The 17,242-nt window shown below is 42.2% G+C and overlaps 2 protein-coding genes across 4 annotated transcripts in view; one reads left to right on the forward strand and one right to left on the reverse strand.

Moving 5' to 3' along the window:
• The first annotated feature begins 6 nt into the window (after positions 1-6).
• tipin (timeless interacting protein) lies at positions 7-6,169 on the forward strand. 3 transcript variants are annotated; one of them, XM_051940577.1, is made up of 8 exons: positions 7-94; positions 1,221-1,335; positions 1,463-1,562; positions 2,055-2,130; positions 3,571-3,693; positions 3,771-3,825; positions 5,064-5,309; positions 5,545-6,169. In XM_051940577.1, the coding sequence occupies exons 1-8, from the start codon at positions 50-52 to the stop codon at positions 5,958-5,960; spliced, it is 1,176 nt and encodes a 391-aa protein (XP_051796537.1). In that variant the 5' UTR covers positions 7-49; the 3' UTR covers positions 5,961-6,169. The 3 variants fall into 3 exon arrangements, with proteins under 3 accessions (XP_051796537.1, XP_051796543.1, XP_051796553.1); XM_051940583.1 differs by having other exon boundaries at positions 5,079-5,309; XM_051940593.1 differs by having other exon boundaries at positions 67-151.
• Positions 6,170-8,407: 2,238 nt separating this feature from the next.
• Positions 8,408-17,242, reverse strand: part of dis3l (DIS3 like exosome 3'-5' exoribonuclease) — a 48,024-nt gene continuing 39,189 nt past the window's right edge. The window contains exons 13-18 of the mRNA XM_022208745.2: positions 15,686-15,921; positions 14,740-14,894; positions 14,469-14,644; positions 14,164-14,309; positions 11,448-11,619; positions 8,408-9,265 (exon numbers count right to left, since the gene is read on the reverse strand). Of these exons, the coding sequence (XP_022064437.2) occupies positions 8,933-9,265; positions 11,448-11,619; positions 14,164-14,309; positions 14,469-14,644; positions 14,740-14,894; positions 15,686-15,921 (1,218 nt within the window). The 3' untranslated portion in view covers positions 8,408-8,932. The remainder of the gene's footprint in view (positions 9,266-11,447; positions 11,620-14,163; positions 14,310-14,468; positions 14,645-14,739; positions 14,895-15,685; positions 15,922-17,242) is intronic.

Raw genomic sequence — 17,242 nt, forward strand, 5'->3', positions numbered from 1 at the left:
ATAGGCCGACATTAAATCTGACAGACGAAGAAGAAGAAACCGGAAGTTGATGTTCGCTTTCCGCGAAGTAACTTCGCTCGACTCGGCTCAACAGGTTGGCTGTACTTCATTTTAACCACATTCTGGTGTTTTATAAACCTGTACCGTGTTTGTAAGTTGCTCTTCAAGTGCTCATAGTTTATTTTTCTCTGTTAGTTAGCTTATAGCATATTAGCTCTGGTTAACTCCGCGCTGTTTATAACTGGATAAAGTTTGTTTACTAACGTTAAACTGTATTAAAACTAACTTTAACACGACTGCCCCGGTCACTTTCACGGTCCTGGCTGTTACGGTGTCATGAGAAAACTGTCCCCGGGAACACGCCGTGTATCTCGGTCATGATTTCAGCCGCAGTTCGGTTGATTTTACCGCCTTCTGTCTGAGCTTCCGATCGGGAATTAAGGGGAAAGTTAAGGGAAGTCTGAGTGACGGAACTGAGTGATTCTCTGTTTATACCACATTTTAATCACGTAGAACGGTGTCAGACAGTTTATGTACATTCTTAATGATGTCTAAGATTCTCTTTCACATTTGAGGAACCTTTATTTTATGAAAAATACAGATAAATGTAGTTTTTGTTGTGTTAAGGGACACTTATCAGACTGATTCTCATGGTTTCCTGCATTTTCATGGTTTAAAACAGTGCTAGACTCTTTATGTAAAGCCCCTAATCCTGTCTAGAACACATTTTTAGTTATTGGTTTAATATTTATAAAAGGAAAAACTGGAAGATTTCACAGAATTTTTCAAATCTGGACCCCATCAGACCAGGTCCAGATCTAAAACCACTCCATATAAACTGGTTAAATCCTGATTCTATAAAAAATCTTTAAACTAGCATTTCTAATGTCTGAAAGCTTTATTCTATTTGTAAAAAAACACAGAAAAGTAAGATTAAAATGTTTTTGGTGCATATAGATGACATTAGACCAGAACAAACCATGTCCAGATAAAATCTATAAAACTGAGCTGGAGGCTTCACAGTCGGTTCAGTTTCTGTCTTTAGAGCCCAGATCAGATAAAACAAACTCCACTGAAAGCTGTAAACATTTAAAAACACCAGAAAGAACACAGAGGACTTCTAATGAAGACAAGTGGAATTAAAGTCAGATTTCCAGTAGATGAGCAGCTTCCTGATCAGTTAAATGAATCTAAACTCTGAATTCTGGTTTCTTGTTCAGGACTTGGAGATCATGAGTGATTTTCCAGACTATGAGGACGAATCCTTCCCTCCTCTCCCCCCTCCTGTGTCCCCTGGTGAGGGAGGACAGGAGGACAGAGAGCTTTTTACCAACGGTGAGGACAGTCTTTTTTTATACTGTTTTATACCAGTTTATATGATTAAATGATCAAATAATTCATGTAAACATGAAGCTTAGGTGCAGATGATAATTAATGGTGTTTATTTGTGCTTTTAAATCAGGAGAAGGAGGAGAAGAAGGAGATGTTTCCAAACTGGCTGAAGTTCCTGCAGCTAAAAGAAAAGGAGTGAAAAGACCTCAACCCAAACTGGACTCTAACAGGTTTAAATGAATAAAATAAACTAAAGCTGGACTCTAAGAGGTTTAAATGAATAAAATAAACTAAAGCTGGACTCTAACAGGTTTGATTAGTTGTCAACTTTTACATATTTTTCTGCTATTCTGATGATTAATTAGTTTTAATCACTTTAAAAAGAAAAACAGTGAATATTTTGGGTTTTTTTCCTCCTGTGTGACAGTAAACTGAATATTTTTGGCCATTTTTCATTATTTTCTGACATTTTACAGACCAAACAACTGATTGATTCATTGGTTTTAGTCTTTTTTTAAAGGAAAAATGTGATTATTTTCTGTTTTCCCTCCTCTATAAACTAAAACTGAATATTTTTGGTGTTTTTCCTCCATTTTCTGATCGATTATTGGTGATAATTCTTTAGTTCACACTGAGGACTGTAGATTATTTTTTAACTGTAAAGGTTTTTAAATAAATGATTTCTTTGTGATTTTAACCGTTAAGTTTTTTTTCTTCTTCAGGCTGATTTCAGAACGAGGACTTCCAGCTCTGAGGACTCTGTTTGACAACGTCTCCTTCAAAGGAAACGGACACGAGGTGGGAACGACAAACAGCAGATTTTAACGTTTATTTACCACGATGAAGCACAGAAATGCTCAATCAAATCAATTACAGAAGAGAAAACCAATCTGTTCTGTCCCTGTTAAAGCTTTTTGAATGAATCGTGTAAAATCCTCGTAGGTTCATGTTGGTGTTCCACTTATTTTATGTTCTTCTGCAGATTCAAACAACCAGAGAAGCAACAAATCTGATAAATATCACACATTTACATCGTCTTCCTTTCAGAAAATCATCCACAGGATCCTTCTGTCTTCATGTTCTGGTTTAAAAAGAAAAGATCAGCGTTTATTCTTATGTTTAGACCAACACTTGGTTTAAATTATTTTTAGTTACACGACAGAACTTCCTGGTTAAGTTTGGGGAAGAAAGATTGAAGAAATTTAACCAGATATTAGAAACCAAACGTTTCCACCTGAGTCTGTTTCACCAAAATGTACCAAAAGTTCCCATTTAAGAGCTGATTTCTGTATTTTTATTCATCACTTTATGTGGTTATTCTTAGAATTTGACACTTTACGGTGCATTTTTCAACGTAGTACATTTTTATTCATCATATTTCAGACTTTGTTGTACATTTGTATATTTTTCTATCTTAAATTTATATAAATATGTTTCTTTTATTGTTTTTCTGCTCACTTCATGTCTCCACATGTCTGTTCTATTCTGCAAACCCTAATTCCAATGAAGTTGTTTAAATCAAAGCAGAACAAGGAAGTTCTTCCTGGTATTTCTGGTGTTTAATCTTCTGGTTTCTCACCAGTTCTTCCTGGTATTTCTGGTCTTTAATCTTCTGGTTTCTCACCAGTTCTTCCTGGTATTTCTGGTGTTTAATCTTCTAGTTTCTCACCAGTTCTTCCTGGTATTTCTGGTGTTTAATCTTCTGGTTTCTCACCAGTTCTTCCTGGTATTTCTGGTCTTTAATCTGGTTTCTCACCAGTTTTTCCTGGTATTTCTGGTCTTTAATCTTCTGGTTTCTCACCAGTTTTTCCTGGTATTTCTGGTCTTTAATCTTCTGGTTTCTCACCAGTTCTTCCTGGTATTTCTGGTCTTTAATCTTCTGGTTTCTCACCAGTTCTTCCTGGTATTTCTGGTGTTTAATCTTCTAGTTTCTCACCAGTTCTTCCTGGTATGTCTGGTGTTTAATCTTCTAGTTTCTCACCAGTTCTTCCTGGTATTTCTGGTGTTTAATCTTCTGGTTTCTCACCAGTTCTTCCTGGTATTTCTGGTGTTTAATCTTCTGGTTTCTCACCAGTTCTTCCTGGTATTTCTGGTGTTTAATCTTCTGGTTTCTCACCAGTTCTTCCTGGTATTTCTGGTCTTTAATCTTCTGGTTTCTCACCAGTTCTTCCTGGTATGTCTGGTGTTTAATCTTCTAGTTTCTCACCAGTTCTTCCTGGTATTTCTTGGTCTCTTCAGGTGGAGAACCTCCGTCTGCTGATGCAGAAGATGGAGAACTGGGCTCACCGCTTGTATCCTAAAATGCAGTTTGAAGATTTTATGGACAAAGTGGAAAAACTGGGCAGCAAAAAAGAAGTTCAGGTTGGAAGAAGCCGGATGAAGTTTCCATGAATCCTGCTGTGGACGTTTTTACAGCGTCTCATTGTTTTTCTCTTTAGACTTGTCTGAAACGGATCCGACTGGACATGCCGCTGACACACGAGGACTTCACAGGTAAGAGCAGATAAACATTCTAAATATGAACATGCAGCAGCTGGAAGAGGCCGAAATAAAGACGAGTTAACAGGTGGTGGTAATGAAAGCATCCCTGATTTAAAGCAGGGTGTGTGCACATTACAGAGACGACGTTAACGATGAATTTACAATCATTTGTAGACCTTGACAAACTGTTTTGGTCATAAAATACCAGATAGTTCAGCTCCAGATCCCTGAGAATGGATGTCTTGTGTTATTTTAGATGAACTGATCAGTAAGTGTTAATGTGGAAATGATAGCAATAATAATGTTTTTAAAAACCTTTTTTTAAATTTCAGGCCTCCAGTTGCACATTTTTTGTAAATATTTGTATTTCCTGGGTGTTAACGTTTAAAATCACTAATAAATCAGACATGGAGTGTTAGAAATGTGTTCACTTAGAAAGCCTTTTACAGTTAGAAAGATAAAAATGAACTAATGTGGGGTTAGACTGGAGGACCTGATTGGACTCTAGAGCCAGCAGCTTTAACCCTCATGTCGTCCTAATTGTTCTGCTTTAATGTTTGAAAATGTGGGAAAAAATATATTTCCATAGTGAAACTTCTGATGTCCACATTTTCAACATTTTTGGGAAATCTTTGAACATTTTTTGGTGGAATAAAGAAATGTTTAAAAAAATATTTCTTAAGAACATTCAGAAAGCAAATCAACCAAAATTTCACTGGATTTGGTTGATTTTTTTCTGAATGTTCTTTAAGAAAATATCAGAAGTTTTACTGATAATATGGAATCACTTTAGATATTTTTAAGGATTTTTTTTTGAAGATTTTTACTAATTTTTTGAAAATATTTACAAGAAATTTTTTGCCCAATTTGGAAATTTTTTTAAAATAGAACTTTTCAGGGAAACTTTTAAGGAATTACTGAAATTTTCTTCCTTCAGGTTTTGCAAATTTTCATTAATTTTGGGTATTTTTTGCATAATTTTTGGATTTTTTTCAGACAAGCAAACCATATTTTTTGGTGCCTATAGATGAGGACAACAGGAGGACTAATTAGGCTCTGATGTTTCTGGTTTGGAATGAGTTTGATTCTCTGGTTTAAAATGTGTTCCAGCAGAGATTCAGGTGGTTTTATGTCTGCCAAAAACAGATAAAGTTCACTTGATTCATTCAGAAGAGTCGGTTTGTGGAGCAGCAGGTTAAACTGTGGTTCTCAGGTTGATGGTTTAGTGAAGAACATGGTTTTATTTTTAGTGTGTTGTGGTGCAGGTGAGGAGGAGGCTCCACCTGAGCTGCAGGTCTTTGAGGATCCGTTCAGCAGGGAGGATTTCCTTAACGACCTCCAGGCTCCCATCAGCTCCACTCCGGCTGCCGTAGGACCTCAAAGATCTCCAGGACCTCCAGCAGCTCCGGCTCTGACCGAGGAGCAGCTCAGACGGATGGAGCTGAACAGACGTTTGGCTCTGGAGAGGAAGCTGGCCCGACATCAGCAGGAAACAGGTGAGTCCAGGAGGAGAAATTCAAAAAATATACAAATAAAACTAAAATAATCAGCATCAAATCATAGAAATGAGGCCGTAGAACTCACTAATTAATTCTACTAATCGTGGAATGAGACGTTTGTTGGTGTCTGCAGCTGTTACGTTGCTTGAATTTATTCTTTGTAGATTCAAATAAAAGTCTGATGTTTGTGCAGCTTCACTCTTTAAATGTTCTGTCCTTCCATGATCTTCAGACTCTCAGACTGTCAGTACGTCTTCGTTGGAGGTCGAACCCTCGTTGGTTCCTTCTGGAAACGTCGATGGTTCCACCGATCAGGATGAGAAGATGGAAGATCTACAGCCAACCAACAACAACACACAACAACAAACAGAAGAACCAGAAGAAGAGGAACCCAACCAGCCTCCAATCACAGACTCTGAACCTCCTCAGACTGAAGAAGAAGAACCCAACCAGCCTCCAATCACAGACTCTGAACCTCCTCAGACTGAAGAAGAACCAAAAGAAGAAGAAGAACCCAACCAGCCTCCAAACACAGACTCTGAACCTCCTCAGACTGAAGAAGAAGAACCCAACCAGCCTCCAATCACAGACTCTGAACCTCCTCAGACTGAAGAACCCAAACCAGAGCTCCAGGAGGATGAACAGTGACTCTGGTAGAAAACTTCACCACATTTAGAACTCCTGTTGTTCCACGATGTCCACCTGTTTCTAGAGTTTATCTCCAAAATATGAACCCAGACACTGATCCTGTTGTTAAATGTGGTGTGGAATCAAACAGGGCTGTTATTATTAGTCCTGTATTTACAGTTTAGTTTCTCTATTAACTCATTAAATGTTTGTTTTTAATCTTCAAGAAACTCAAGTTTGTTTTTTGTTTCATTCTAAAGATGAAAAGTTTGACTAATTCTGTTCCAATCACTAATCAATATCCTGAATTAAGTCCATTTATAACACTAAATCCCCTCTAACCCTCCTGCTGTTAGGGGCACCAAAAAATATAGTTTCCTTATCTGAAAAAAATCCGAAAACTCTTGTAAATATTTTCAAAAAATCCTAAAAATATCCAGTGATTCCATATGTATCAGTGAACCTTCTGATATTTTCTTTAACCCTTTAAGCTTCAGTCAATTCCAGCCGTTTTCAGTACAAAAAAATCGCTAATATTCTATTTTTAAATTAAAAAAAATTACGAAAAATACGGGGAATATTGGACGGGCATCGCGAGGTGCATTTCCTTGAAAACGACCGATTCGTGGATTTTATACGACTTCAGGACATGTTTTGGACAAAATAGTTTACTGGCTTGTGTTGTCTGGATGTAAAAGGTTGGATTGTGGCCGTTTTTTGTGGAATCTTTTTTTCTGTGTGTAATAATGAACCCGGAAATGTGAGTCGCGCTGTGTGCGTTGAAGCCGTGTACAGAGAACGGATGGATGAATATTCGTTTTTGTCGGACAAATGTGTTTTTCTTACCCGCTGTGGTAATCGCATCTGAAAGTGGTTTATACCGGCGGATTCATGAGAATCTAAGCTTTCCATCGACGTATAATGTTTATATAATCGTGTTTGCAGCCGTCGGACATTCTTGAAATTCCTATGCAAATTAGTAGGTGTACCGCCGGCGGTACACTGAAGCGTAAAGGGTTAAAAACATTCACATAAAAATCAACAATAGTATGTCATTCAAGAAAACATCACAGTATAACATGTCTAAAAAACATCATGGTATAACATGTCTAAAACCAGTATAACATGTCTAAAAAAACATCATGGTATAACATGTCATCTAAAAAATATAGTATAACATGTCATCTACAAAACATCATGGTATAACATGTCGTCTAAAACACAGTATAACATGTCTAAAAAACATCACGGTATAACATGTCTAAAAAAACATCACAGTATAACATGTCTAAAAACATGGTATAACATGTCGTCTAAAACACAGTATAACATGTCTAAAAAACATGGTATAACATGTCGTCTAAAACACAGTATAACATGTCTAAAAAAACATCACAGTATAACATGTCTAAAAAACATCACGGTATAACATGTCTAAAAAAACATCACAGTATAACATGTCTAAAAACATCACGGTATAACATGTCGTCTAAAACACAGTATAACATGTCTAAAAAAACATCACAGTATAACATGTCTAAAAAACATCACGGTATAACATGTCTAAAAAACATCACGGTATAACATGTCGTCTAAAACACAGTATAACATGTCTAAAAAAACATCACAGTATAACATGTCTAAAAAACATCACGGTATAACATGTCTAAAAAAACATCACAGTATAACATGTCTAAAAACATCACGGTATAACATGTCGCTGTAAACACGTCATAGTATAGCACATTGATTCTCAACCTTTTTTCAGTGGCGTACAGCCTGTGTACTATTTTTTTTTCATAGAGAACAGCTCTACAGTGTTTTTCACGGCCTATTTTATATTATTTCATCATACGGCATGTTTTTACAAGCTGAAAAAATAGCATTTTTTTTCGACATACTATAACGGGTCGGCAACCTGTGGCTCTTTCAGCCCTCTGTTGTGGCTCCCTGTAACTTTGGAAAATACTTTGTTCTGCCTTTCAAGCGTGTTTCAATGCATTTTAATATAGAGTTTTATTGTGAAATTACCGCTCTTATTTTGACGTGTCACTCCACCGGATGTACTGCGGTTTTCCCCTGGGACATGAGAGCGCAAAGTTGATGCAGAGAAGATGGAGAAGTAAAACTAATATTTACTTCAAGAACCAAAATTCAGCGAATTTCACTGGATTTTGTTTGATTTTTTTGCGAAAGTTTTTAAACTTTTTTTCCCACCAAAAAAGTTCAAAAATTTCCCAAAAATGTTGAAAATGTGGAAGTTTTCACTGTAACAATATATTTTTTCCCCCACATTTTCAAACTTTAAACTGAGTCAGTTTGACCCACAGGATGACATGAGGATAATGTGACGGTCATTAATCACCACTGGAGTCTGTGTCATGATGCCCCTTTACTAACTGAACCCCCATAGTGCTCTCTGCCTCAACATGAACTGCAGTCTGAGTGAAGGAACATCCAGAAAACTGTGACTCTCAAAGTTTTTAATCAAAGAACCACAGATTAATCAGCATCCAAACACTGCTTTTTTAAATGTACAATAAAAATATCTACAGTCTTCATTTACACACTTTGAGAGGGTCCAAAAAAGCAGAATTTTATCCATAATTTACACATTAGAGGCCAGAATCAAGCAGAAACAGCTGGGCTAGTTACAGAAATACATTCAGTTTAAAACACCAGGGGGCGCTGTAACGTTTGATGATTTGAACAGAAGTTTGGGCTTTAAATTCATAATTCAGAGTTGATAAAAATCCACCAAAATGCAGGAAGTTCTGGTTCTGTGATCCTGAATATTTCGGCTCCAACTAGAACTAAAGGAAGTAAATTCAGTAAAATCTAAAAAAAGACGTGTTTAATGTGATTCTGGAGCGTTAGAATGAAACCATCTGAAAGAGAACCACGTCTCCTGCTGGTTCTGAGTCATTCCAGTGTATGTTCATTGTTCTGACCTGAGTCGTTCCCGGCGGTCATACGTGACCTTCCCGTGTTCTCTAAGCCGTGGTGGCACAGACCGGATGGGGCCGGTCCAGGTCCAGGTCCAGGTCCCTCAGAGCCAGCTCCCTCACCTCCTCCAGCAGAGAGTACAGGTTGGGGGTCCGGGTCTGACTGAACTCCTTCTCCTCCTTGGACAGTCTGGGCCGGGCCTCCCTCTGCTGGGCCTCCTGGACCAGCCGGACCGCCTCCTGGACCACCTCCTGGACCAGCTGGCCCCGGCCCTGAGAGGGGCCTCGCTGGGCCTCGGGGCCGCCGTGAGGCCGGTTCCTGATCAGCTCCAGGTTCAGAGAGTCGGCGTGGCAGCTGGAGGACTGGACCGAGATCCGGACCTGAGGAGGAAGACGTAGAAATGTTCTGATTCATCAACGAGGATTCAGGTGGTGTTTAACTACATCAGGAAATCTGACTTCATTTTATACATTTAAATCAGCAGCTGTTGCACCAAAGTGTGTTCCAGTAAAATAAGAACATGATCACTGTTACTAATTATAGCTGTAAATACTGAGGTTAAAACCCTACGGTGGTATTTATGATGTGGATTAATGTCAGGAATTTAAACATAAGACATAAAATCTGACATAGATTATACAAAATACTTTCCCTGACTAATATAAATATCAAGGCTAAGACTCTCCACGGTAACTGATGCTGAGGAGCTAGATCTCCACGGTAACTGATGCTGTGGAGCTAGATCTCCACGGTAACTGATGCTGTGGAGCTAGATCTCCACGGTAACTGATGCTGTGGAGCTTGATCTCCACGGTAACTGATGCTGTGGAGCTAGATCTCCACGGTAACTGATGCTGTGGAGCTAGATCTCCACGGTAACTGATGCTGTGGAGCTTGATCTCCACGGTAACTGATGCTGAGGAGCTAGATCTCCATGGTAACTGATGCTGAGGAGCTAGATCTCCATGGTAACTGATGCTGAGGAGCTAGATCTCCATGGAAACTGATTCTGTGGAGCTAGATCTCCACGGTAACTGATGCTGAGGAGCTAGATCTCCATGGTAACTGATTCTGTGGAGCTAGATCTCCACGGTAACTGATGCTGAGGAGCCAGATCTCCACGGTAACTGATGCTGAGGAGCTAGATCTCCACGGTAACTGATGCTGAGGAGCTAGATCTCCACGGTAACTGATGCTGAGGAGCTAGATCTCCATGGTAACTGATGCTGAGGAGCTAGATCTCCATGGTAACTGATGCTGAGGAGCTAGATCTCCATGGTAACTGATGCTGAGGAGCTAGATCTCCATGGTAACTGATGCTGAGGAGCTAGATCTCCATGGTAACTGATTCTGTGGAGCTAGATCTCCACGGTAACTGATGCTGAGGAGCCAGGTCTCCACAGTAACTGATGCTGAGGAGCTAGATCTCCACAGTAACTGATGCTGAGGAGCTAGATCTCCACGGTAACTGATGCTGAGGAGCTAGATCTCCATGGTAACTGATGCTGAGGAGCTAGATCTCCATGGTAACTGATTCTGTGGAGCTAGATCTCCACGGTAACTGATGCTGAGGAGCTAATCTAGAGCAGGTTCTGTTCAGAGGTTAGATGTAAATCAGCTGTAAGAAGCACCTCCGTTTAACCAAATCGTTTCCTGATGATTTTTAATGAGCGATACGGATTCTCAGCTGAAGGAAAATGTCTTATCCATAAACCTGTTGATCTGTATGTTACTAGAATCACTGAATGATGTTGCCATGGGAACTCCACATGTAATTAGTTGGTGATGCAGAAATTGTATAAGTGTGTTTTTATGTTTGGTCCATTTAAACTGCAGCTGACAGAACACTGATTAGAGCATTTATCAGTTCATTAGTTTTCTAAAACAGAGAATATTCAGTCAGTAACTTTAGTTTCACTTTGATTTGGCCACAAGTTGAAGTGTTTTTCTTCAGTATGAATCAGTGTCAGACCTAAAAGCACTTCAATACAGTATCATGTGTAATACATGAAGTTTGGAAGTTTTATTGTTTAGCTGATCGATCGGTAAAATAAATACATTATTAGCAGTTTTCTGACAGCATTCCTGTCTGACATCGTTTAGTCGCAGCTTTTTTACCGTCATAAATTTCTGTTCCTCATTTTCTCCATTAAAACAACCTGTTTTCACAAAAAGACACTAAAATGACGAAAAATGACAAAAAATAAAACAGAAAGGCCAAATAATGTTTAAATAACACAACAAAGATACAAAAAGATGCTTAAATGGCTAAGAAGAGACAAAACAATGCTCAAATAACACAAAAACACAATTATTACACAAAAATGACGCAAAAAGCCACAAAAATTAGACAAAAGTGTTCTCAAATAACTAAATAACACAAAATGACAAAAGGATGCCTAAATCGCTAAAAAAATGACACAAAAGATGCCAAATTTGACTCGAAATATTACCAAAATAACACAAAAATGACAAAAAAAATGCCTAAATAACATAAAAAGACACAAAGAAGACACAAAGGATGCTTATGCTCTGATTTTCTTTCAGTGTTTATGGACTCACTGTGACGTGTTCGAACAGCCTGAAGGTGGCGCTGCCGCCGACCGACTCGGTGCTGATCCGGTCGAGGTGCCGTCGTACGGAGCCGCTCTGCCAATCACAGCCTCCGTCTGGACCCACCGACACCACCTGACCCTCCTTGTTCCTCAGGTAGACCGGACCCTTCACCCCGTACCTGAACAGGAAGCACACCTGAGCTGTCTGGAGGCGTCTTTAGTCAGCTCTAAACTACAGCGGGGCCTTCAGACGACACATTTAGTATTATCTACTTATAATAAAGCTGGACGGTTCTGTTCTGTTCTTTGCTCACAGTTTATCACAGATTAAAACACATTCAATGAATGTTTTTTTCCAGTTTTCTTGTATTTCCACAGTAGAATTCAGAGAGGCCTGTCCAGTTATATGTTGTGAGTTAACATTTAGTTATTGGCAGGTTAAAGGACTAAACCTGAGACTGTTCAACTTATTTAATTAGCTCAGGTACAGAATTAGTGGTTTTAATTAAATGACGTATCGTTCCACCAAACAGAGTAAAATCTGTCCTTCAAAGACACCAACACCACAAATCAGTTTATGCTCACACTAACTGAGGCATAAACTGAGCAGAAAAACACAAATAAATGCAGTTAAATGAGTCAAATCAGACAGAATCAGTATTCACTCTGGGATCACGACTCGCTCTGGGATCACGACTCGGATCAGGACTCGCTCTGGGATCACGACTCGCTGTGGGATCACGACTCGGATCAGGACTCGCTCTGGGATCACGACTCGCTCTGGGATCACGACTCGGATCAGGACTCGCTCTGGGATCAGGACTCGCTCTGGGATCACGACTCGGATCACGACTCGCTCTGGGATCACGACTCGGATCACGACTCGCCCTGGGATCACGACTCGCCGTGGGATCACGACTCGCCGTGGGATCACGACTCGCCCTGGGATCACGACTCGCTCTGGGATCACGACTCGCTCTGGGATCACGCCTCGGATCAGGACTCGCTCTGGGATCACGCCTCGGATCACGACTCGCTGTGGGATCACGACTCGCTCTGGGATCACGACTCGCTCTCGGATCAGGACTCGCTCTCGGATCAGGACTCGCTCTCGGATCACGACTCGCTCTCGGATCACGACTCGCTCTGGGATCACGCCTCGGATCAGGACTCGCTCTGGGATCACGCCTCGGATCACGACTCGCTGTGGGATCACGACTCGCTCTGGGATCACGACTCGCTCTGGGATCACGACTCGCTCTGGGATCACGACTCGCTCTCGGATCAGGACTCGCTCTCGGATCAGGACTCGCTCTGGGATCACGACTCGCTCTGGGATCACGACTCGGATCACGACTCGCTCTGGGATCAGGACTTGCTGTGGGATCACGACTCGCTCTGGGATCACGCCTCGGATCAGGACTCGCTCTGGGATCAGGACTCGCTCTGGGATCAGGACTCGCTCTGGGATCACGACTCGCTGTGGGATCACGACTCGCTCTGGGATCACGACTCGCTCTGGGATCACGACTCGCTCTGGGATCACGCCTCGGATCACGACTCGCAGTGGGATTACGACTCGGATCACGACTCGCTCTGGGATCAGGACTCGCTGTGGGATCACGACTCGCTCTGGGATCAGGACTCGCTCTGGGATCACGCCTCGGATCACGACTCGCTCTGGGATCAGGACTCGCTCTGGGATCAGGACTCGCTCTGGGATCAGGACTCGCTCTGGGATCACGACTCGCTCTGGGATCACGACTCGCTCTGGGATCACGACTCGCTCTGGGATCACGACTCGCTGTGGGATCACGACTCGCTCTGGGATCACGACTCGCAGTGGGATCACGACTCGGATCACGACTCGCTCTGGGATCAGGACTCGCTGTGGGATCACGACTCGCTGTGGGATCAGGACTCGCTCTGGGATCACGCCTCGGATCAGGACTCGCTCTGGGATCAGGACTCGCTCTGGGATCAGGACTCGCTCTGGGATCAGGACTCGCTCTGGGATCAGGACTCGCTGTGGGATCACGACTCGCTCTGGGATCACGACTCGCTCTGGGATCACGACTCGCTCTGGGATCACGACTCGCTCTGGGATCACGACTCGCAGTGGGATCACGCCTCGGATCACGACTCGCAGTGGGATCACGACTCGGATCACGACTCGCTCTGGGATCAGGACTCGCTGTGGGATCACGACTCGCTCTGGGATCAGGACTCGCTCTGGGATCACGACTCGCTCTGGGATCACGACTCGCTCTGGGATCACGACTCGCTCTGGGATCACACCTCGCTCTGGGATCACGCCTCGCTCTGGGATCACGCCTCGGATCACGACTCGCAGTGGGATCACGACTCGGATCACGACTCGCTCTGGGATCAGGACTCGCTGTGGGATCACGACTCGCTGTGGGATCACGACTCGCTCTGGGATCACGCCTCGCAGTGGGATCACGACTCGGATCACGACTCGCTCTGGGATCAGGACTCGGATCACGACTCGCTCTGGGATCACGACTCGGATCACGACTCGCTCTGGGATCAGGACTCGCTGTGGGATCACGACTCGCTCTGGGATCACGACTCACTCTGGGATCACGACTCGCTCTGGGATCACGACTCGCTCTGGGATCACGACTCGCTCTGGGATCACGACTCGCTGTGGGATCAGGATTCGCTATGGGATCAGGACTCACTCTGGGATCACTACTCACTCTGGGATGAAGACCAGGACTCCGTTGTCTCTGATGGCGTAGATGACGGCGTTGGCCACACAGCGAGGGTCCGTCTGAGGGTCTTTTTCTTTAAAGTAGAGACACTGGAACAACGCCATGGACAAGTTCTGGGCTCTCTGAGCCGCCTGTAAACGCACCACAGAGGGTCAACCAGTCAGACTTTATTTATACAGGACGTATAAACCGATAAAAACACGATAAAACCTCCGGTATGTGATAAAAACATTCTAAAATGTAGTAAATGTAGATTTTTATGGTTCAGAGTATTTAAGGCAACCAGTCACCCTGTTCTTGCTGTTGATGTGATGAGCCGTCTCCTCCACTTCCTTGTTGCTGCCCGGTGCTTTAGGCTCCGCCCCTGTATCCATGGCGATGGCGGCGGTGAGGAGGCGGTGAACGATGATGTCGGCATAGCGACGGATGGGTGAGGTGAAGTGAGTGTAGCGATCCAGAGCCAGACCTGATGGAAGAAAGATCCAACAGATTTATACCCATATATATACAGATACGATGGATGGATGGATGGATGGACGGATGGATGCATAACTGGTTTACCGTAGTGGTAGTACTGGTCCTGAGGCTGGGCCCCAGTAGAGAAGTACATGGCCTGGGACATGGCCTGGGTGGCCATCATCCTGAGCAGCCGGTTCACCAGGGGGTCCTGGAGGTCCACGGCCCGGTCCAGAGAGTCGGCTAGAGCCTTGTTGGTCCTGAACAGGAGAATCAATCCATCAGCAATGTGACCTTACATATAAAGTCTGGGGATTTATGAGTTTAGTTTGGCTCCGGTCTCATCTTTCACTGCTACCTCCATGGACACCATCTTCACAATCTCTACAAACGTCTTCAGTCATTTTCAGTGTTGTTTTGTGTCTTTGTGGTAATTTTGACTTGCCTTTGTCATTCTTCATCTCCCTTTTGTCAATTTGTCTGACTTTGTATCGTTTTGATCCTTTTGTGCCTCATTTTTGTTTGATTTTGTGTCTTTTTGGGACACATTTGTCTCTTTGTGGTAATTTGGTCTCATAGTCATTCGTTTCTCTTCAGTCTTTTTTTTGCCTAATTTTTGTTTGATTTTATGTCCTTTTGTGTCTCTTTGTGGTAATTTTGTCTTGTAGTCTTTATTAGACTCCCTTCTGTTGTTTTTTCTCCTGATCCTGTCGGTGTTTCTCTGTCTCCATGTTTCCAGTCTTTTCCTCTCTACTCTGCTCATCATCAGTAGAAAGATGTTTCTCCATGCTGAATGGATCTCCATCTACTTGCTCCTCTGTTCTGTTTCTGAGCCATGATGCATTTCTTTATTCATTCAGGAGGTTTGATTTTCCTCTCAGTCTAAATAAAGTAACACAAAATTTGACCAAAAATGGTGCAAAATGGCTTAAAACTAGTTTAAAATTACTCAAAATGTGTTAAAAATGTCAAGTTTTGAGTTTTTACAGACAATTCTATTCGTTTTCAACAATTTTAGTCCATTTTGAGTCTGTGCTCCTTAGAGCATCACCTGGTGTCCACGGTGAAGCCCTGGGCCTTGGCGGTTTCCACCAGCTGTCTGAACAGTTCCTGTCGTGGAGGTGGGTGACGCCTCAGCAGGGCCTGGGAGGGGAAGGTTTCCTGGATCTTGCGCGCCACCCAGTGGTTGGCGTAGATCATACACTCTGCCACCGTCTCATGGACCTCGAGAGGCTGACGGGGAACCAGAGCTGTGATGTTCCTGTCCTCGTCCAGCTGAGCACGAACCTGAAGAGCAGAAAAGAAGGTTAAAACACATCTGGGTCTGTTGAGAACCAATCTGAACAGTTCCACCAAAACCTCCTCAGAATCTTCATCTGCAGGAATTTTATCAATAATCGAGTTGTACCTTCAGACTGGGAATATTTCCAGAGTTCCAGGCCCTTGAAGTCCATAGAGGAGAACGTTCCCTGGGGAAAGTTCTAGAGTAGACCTACCAACAACTGGAGAAAGTTCTAGAGTAGACCTACCAACAACTGGAGAAAGCTCGAGAGTAGACCTACCGACAGCTGTAGAAAGTTCTAGAGTAGACCTACCAACAACTGTACAGTCTAGAACTTTCTACAGTTGTTGGTAGGTCTACTCTAGAACTTTCTACAGCTGTCTTTAGGTCTACTCTAGAACTTTCTACAGCTGTCTTTAGGTCTACTCTAGAACTTTCTACAGCTGTCAGTAGGTCTACTCTAGAACTTTCTCCAGGGGACGTTCTACTTTGAAGTCCATAGAGGTGGGTCCAGATTTATCACTTTTTAATGGACTTTTTCCATCATTTCTGAGCCTCATCAGTTCAGCAGATAGAACCATGACATTTTTAGGATCATTTTGGACGATGTTTTAGTCCTTCTGCAGAGATTTTGAGTCATTTTGGACTATTTTTGGATCACTTTGGTCGAGTTTTAGGACATTTTAGTCATATTTTAAAAAGTTTAGGTCAAGTTTAGAGTTATTTTTGAACAGATGTTGAAACATTTTGGGGAGGTGTTCATCATGACCCAGTTTTTACCAGAACTCAGATGTTTTTCCTCCTAAACGTCATGGTTCTGTCTGCTGGACTGATGAAGTTCTGAGGCTCAGAAACGACTGGAAAAGTCCATTAAAGTGAAAAATCTGGACCCAAAACACTGCAAATTTTCACCTGATGAAGGTAGAACTCTGATCATTAATGAAGTCAGTGGATATGAAGAACCATGTGATTCTTTGTGGTCATTTTGCATCTTTTTGTAGTGATTTTCCACTGTTTGTGGTAATCAGATATCATTTTTTTTTGTCTTTTTGTGGTATATTCACCTAATTCTGTGGTGATTTGGGGTCATGTTGTGGTAGTTTTGGCCTTTTTGAGGTAATTTTGCACCATTTTGTGCTGATTTTGTGTCTTTTTGTGGTAGTTTGGACCCCGTTTGTGATGATTTTGTGTCTTCTTGTGGTATAGTCAACTATTGCTGTGGTGATATGGGGTCATTTCGTGGTAGTTTTGGCCTTTTTGTGGTAATTGTGCACTTTTTGGGCCAACTGTCTTTTTGTGCTGATTTTGTGTATTTCTGTGATAGTT

The sequence above is a fragment of the Acanthochromis polyacanthus genome, chromosome 2 (assembly GCF_021347895.1).
Source record: "Acanthochromis polyacanthus isolate Apoly-LR-REF ecotype Palm Island chromosome 2, KAUST_Apoly_ChrSc, whole genome shotgun sequence".
In the NCBI taxonomy this organism is placed as follows: Eukaryota; Metazoa; Chordata; class Actinopteri; family Pomacentridae; genus Acanthochromis; species Acanthochromis polyacanthus.

Coding starts and splice junctions, on each gene's coding strand:
- tipin (XM_051940577.1), top strand. CDS start 50: ATGTTCGCTTTCCGCGAAGTAACTTCGCTCGACTCGGCTCAACAG. Junction 1,336..1,462: donor CAGAGAGCTTTTTACCAACG/GTGAGGACAGTC, acceptor CTTTTAAATCAG/GAGAAGGAGGAGAAGAAGGA. Junction 3,694..3,770: donor GCAGCAAAAAAGAAGTTCAG/GTTGGAAGAAGC, acceptor TTTTCTCTTTAG/ACTTGTCTGAAACGGATCCG.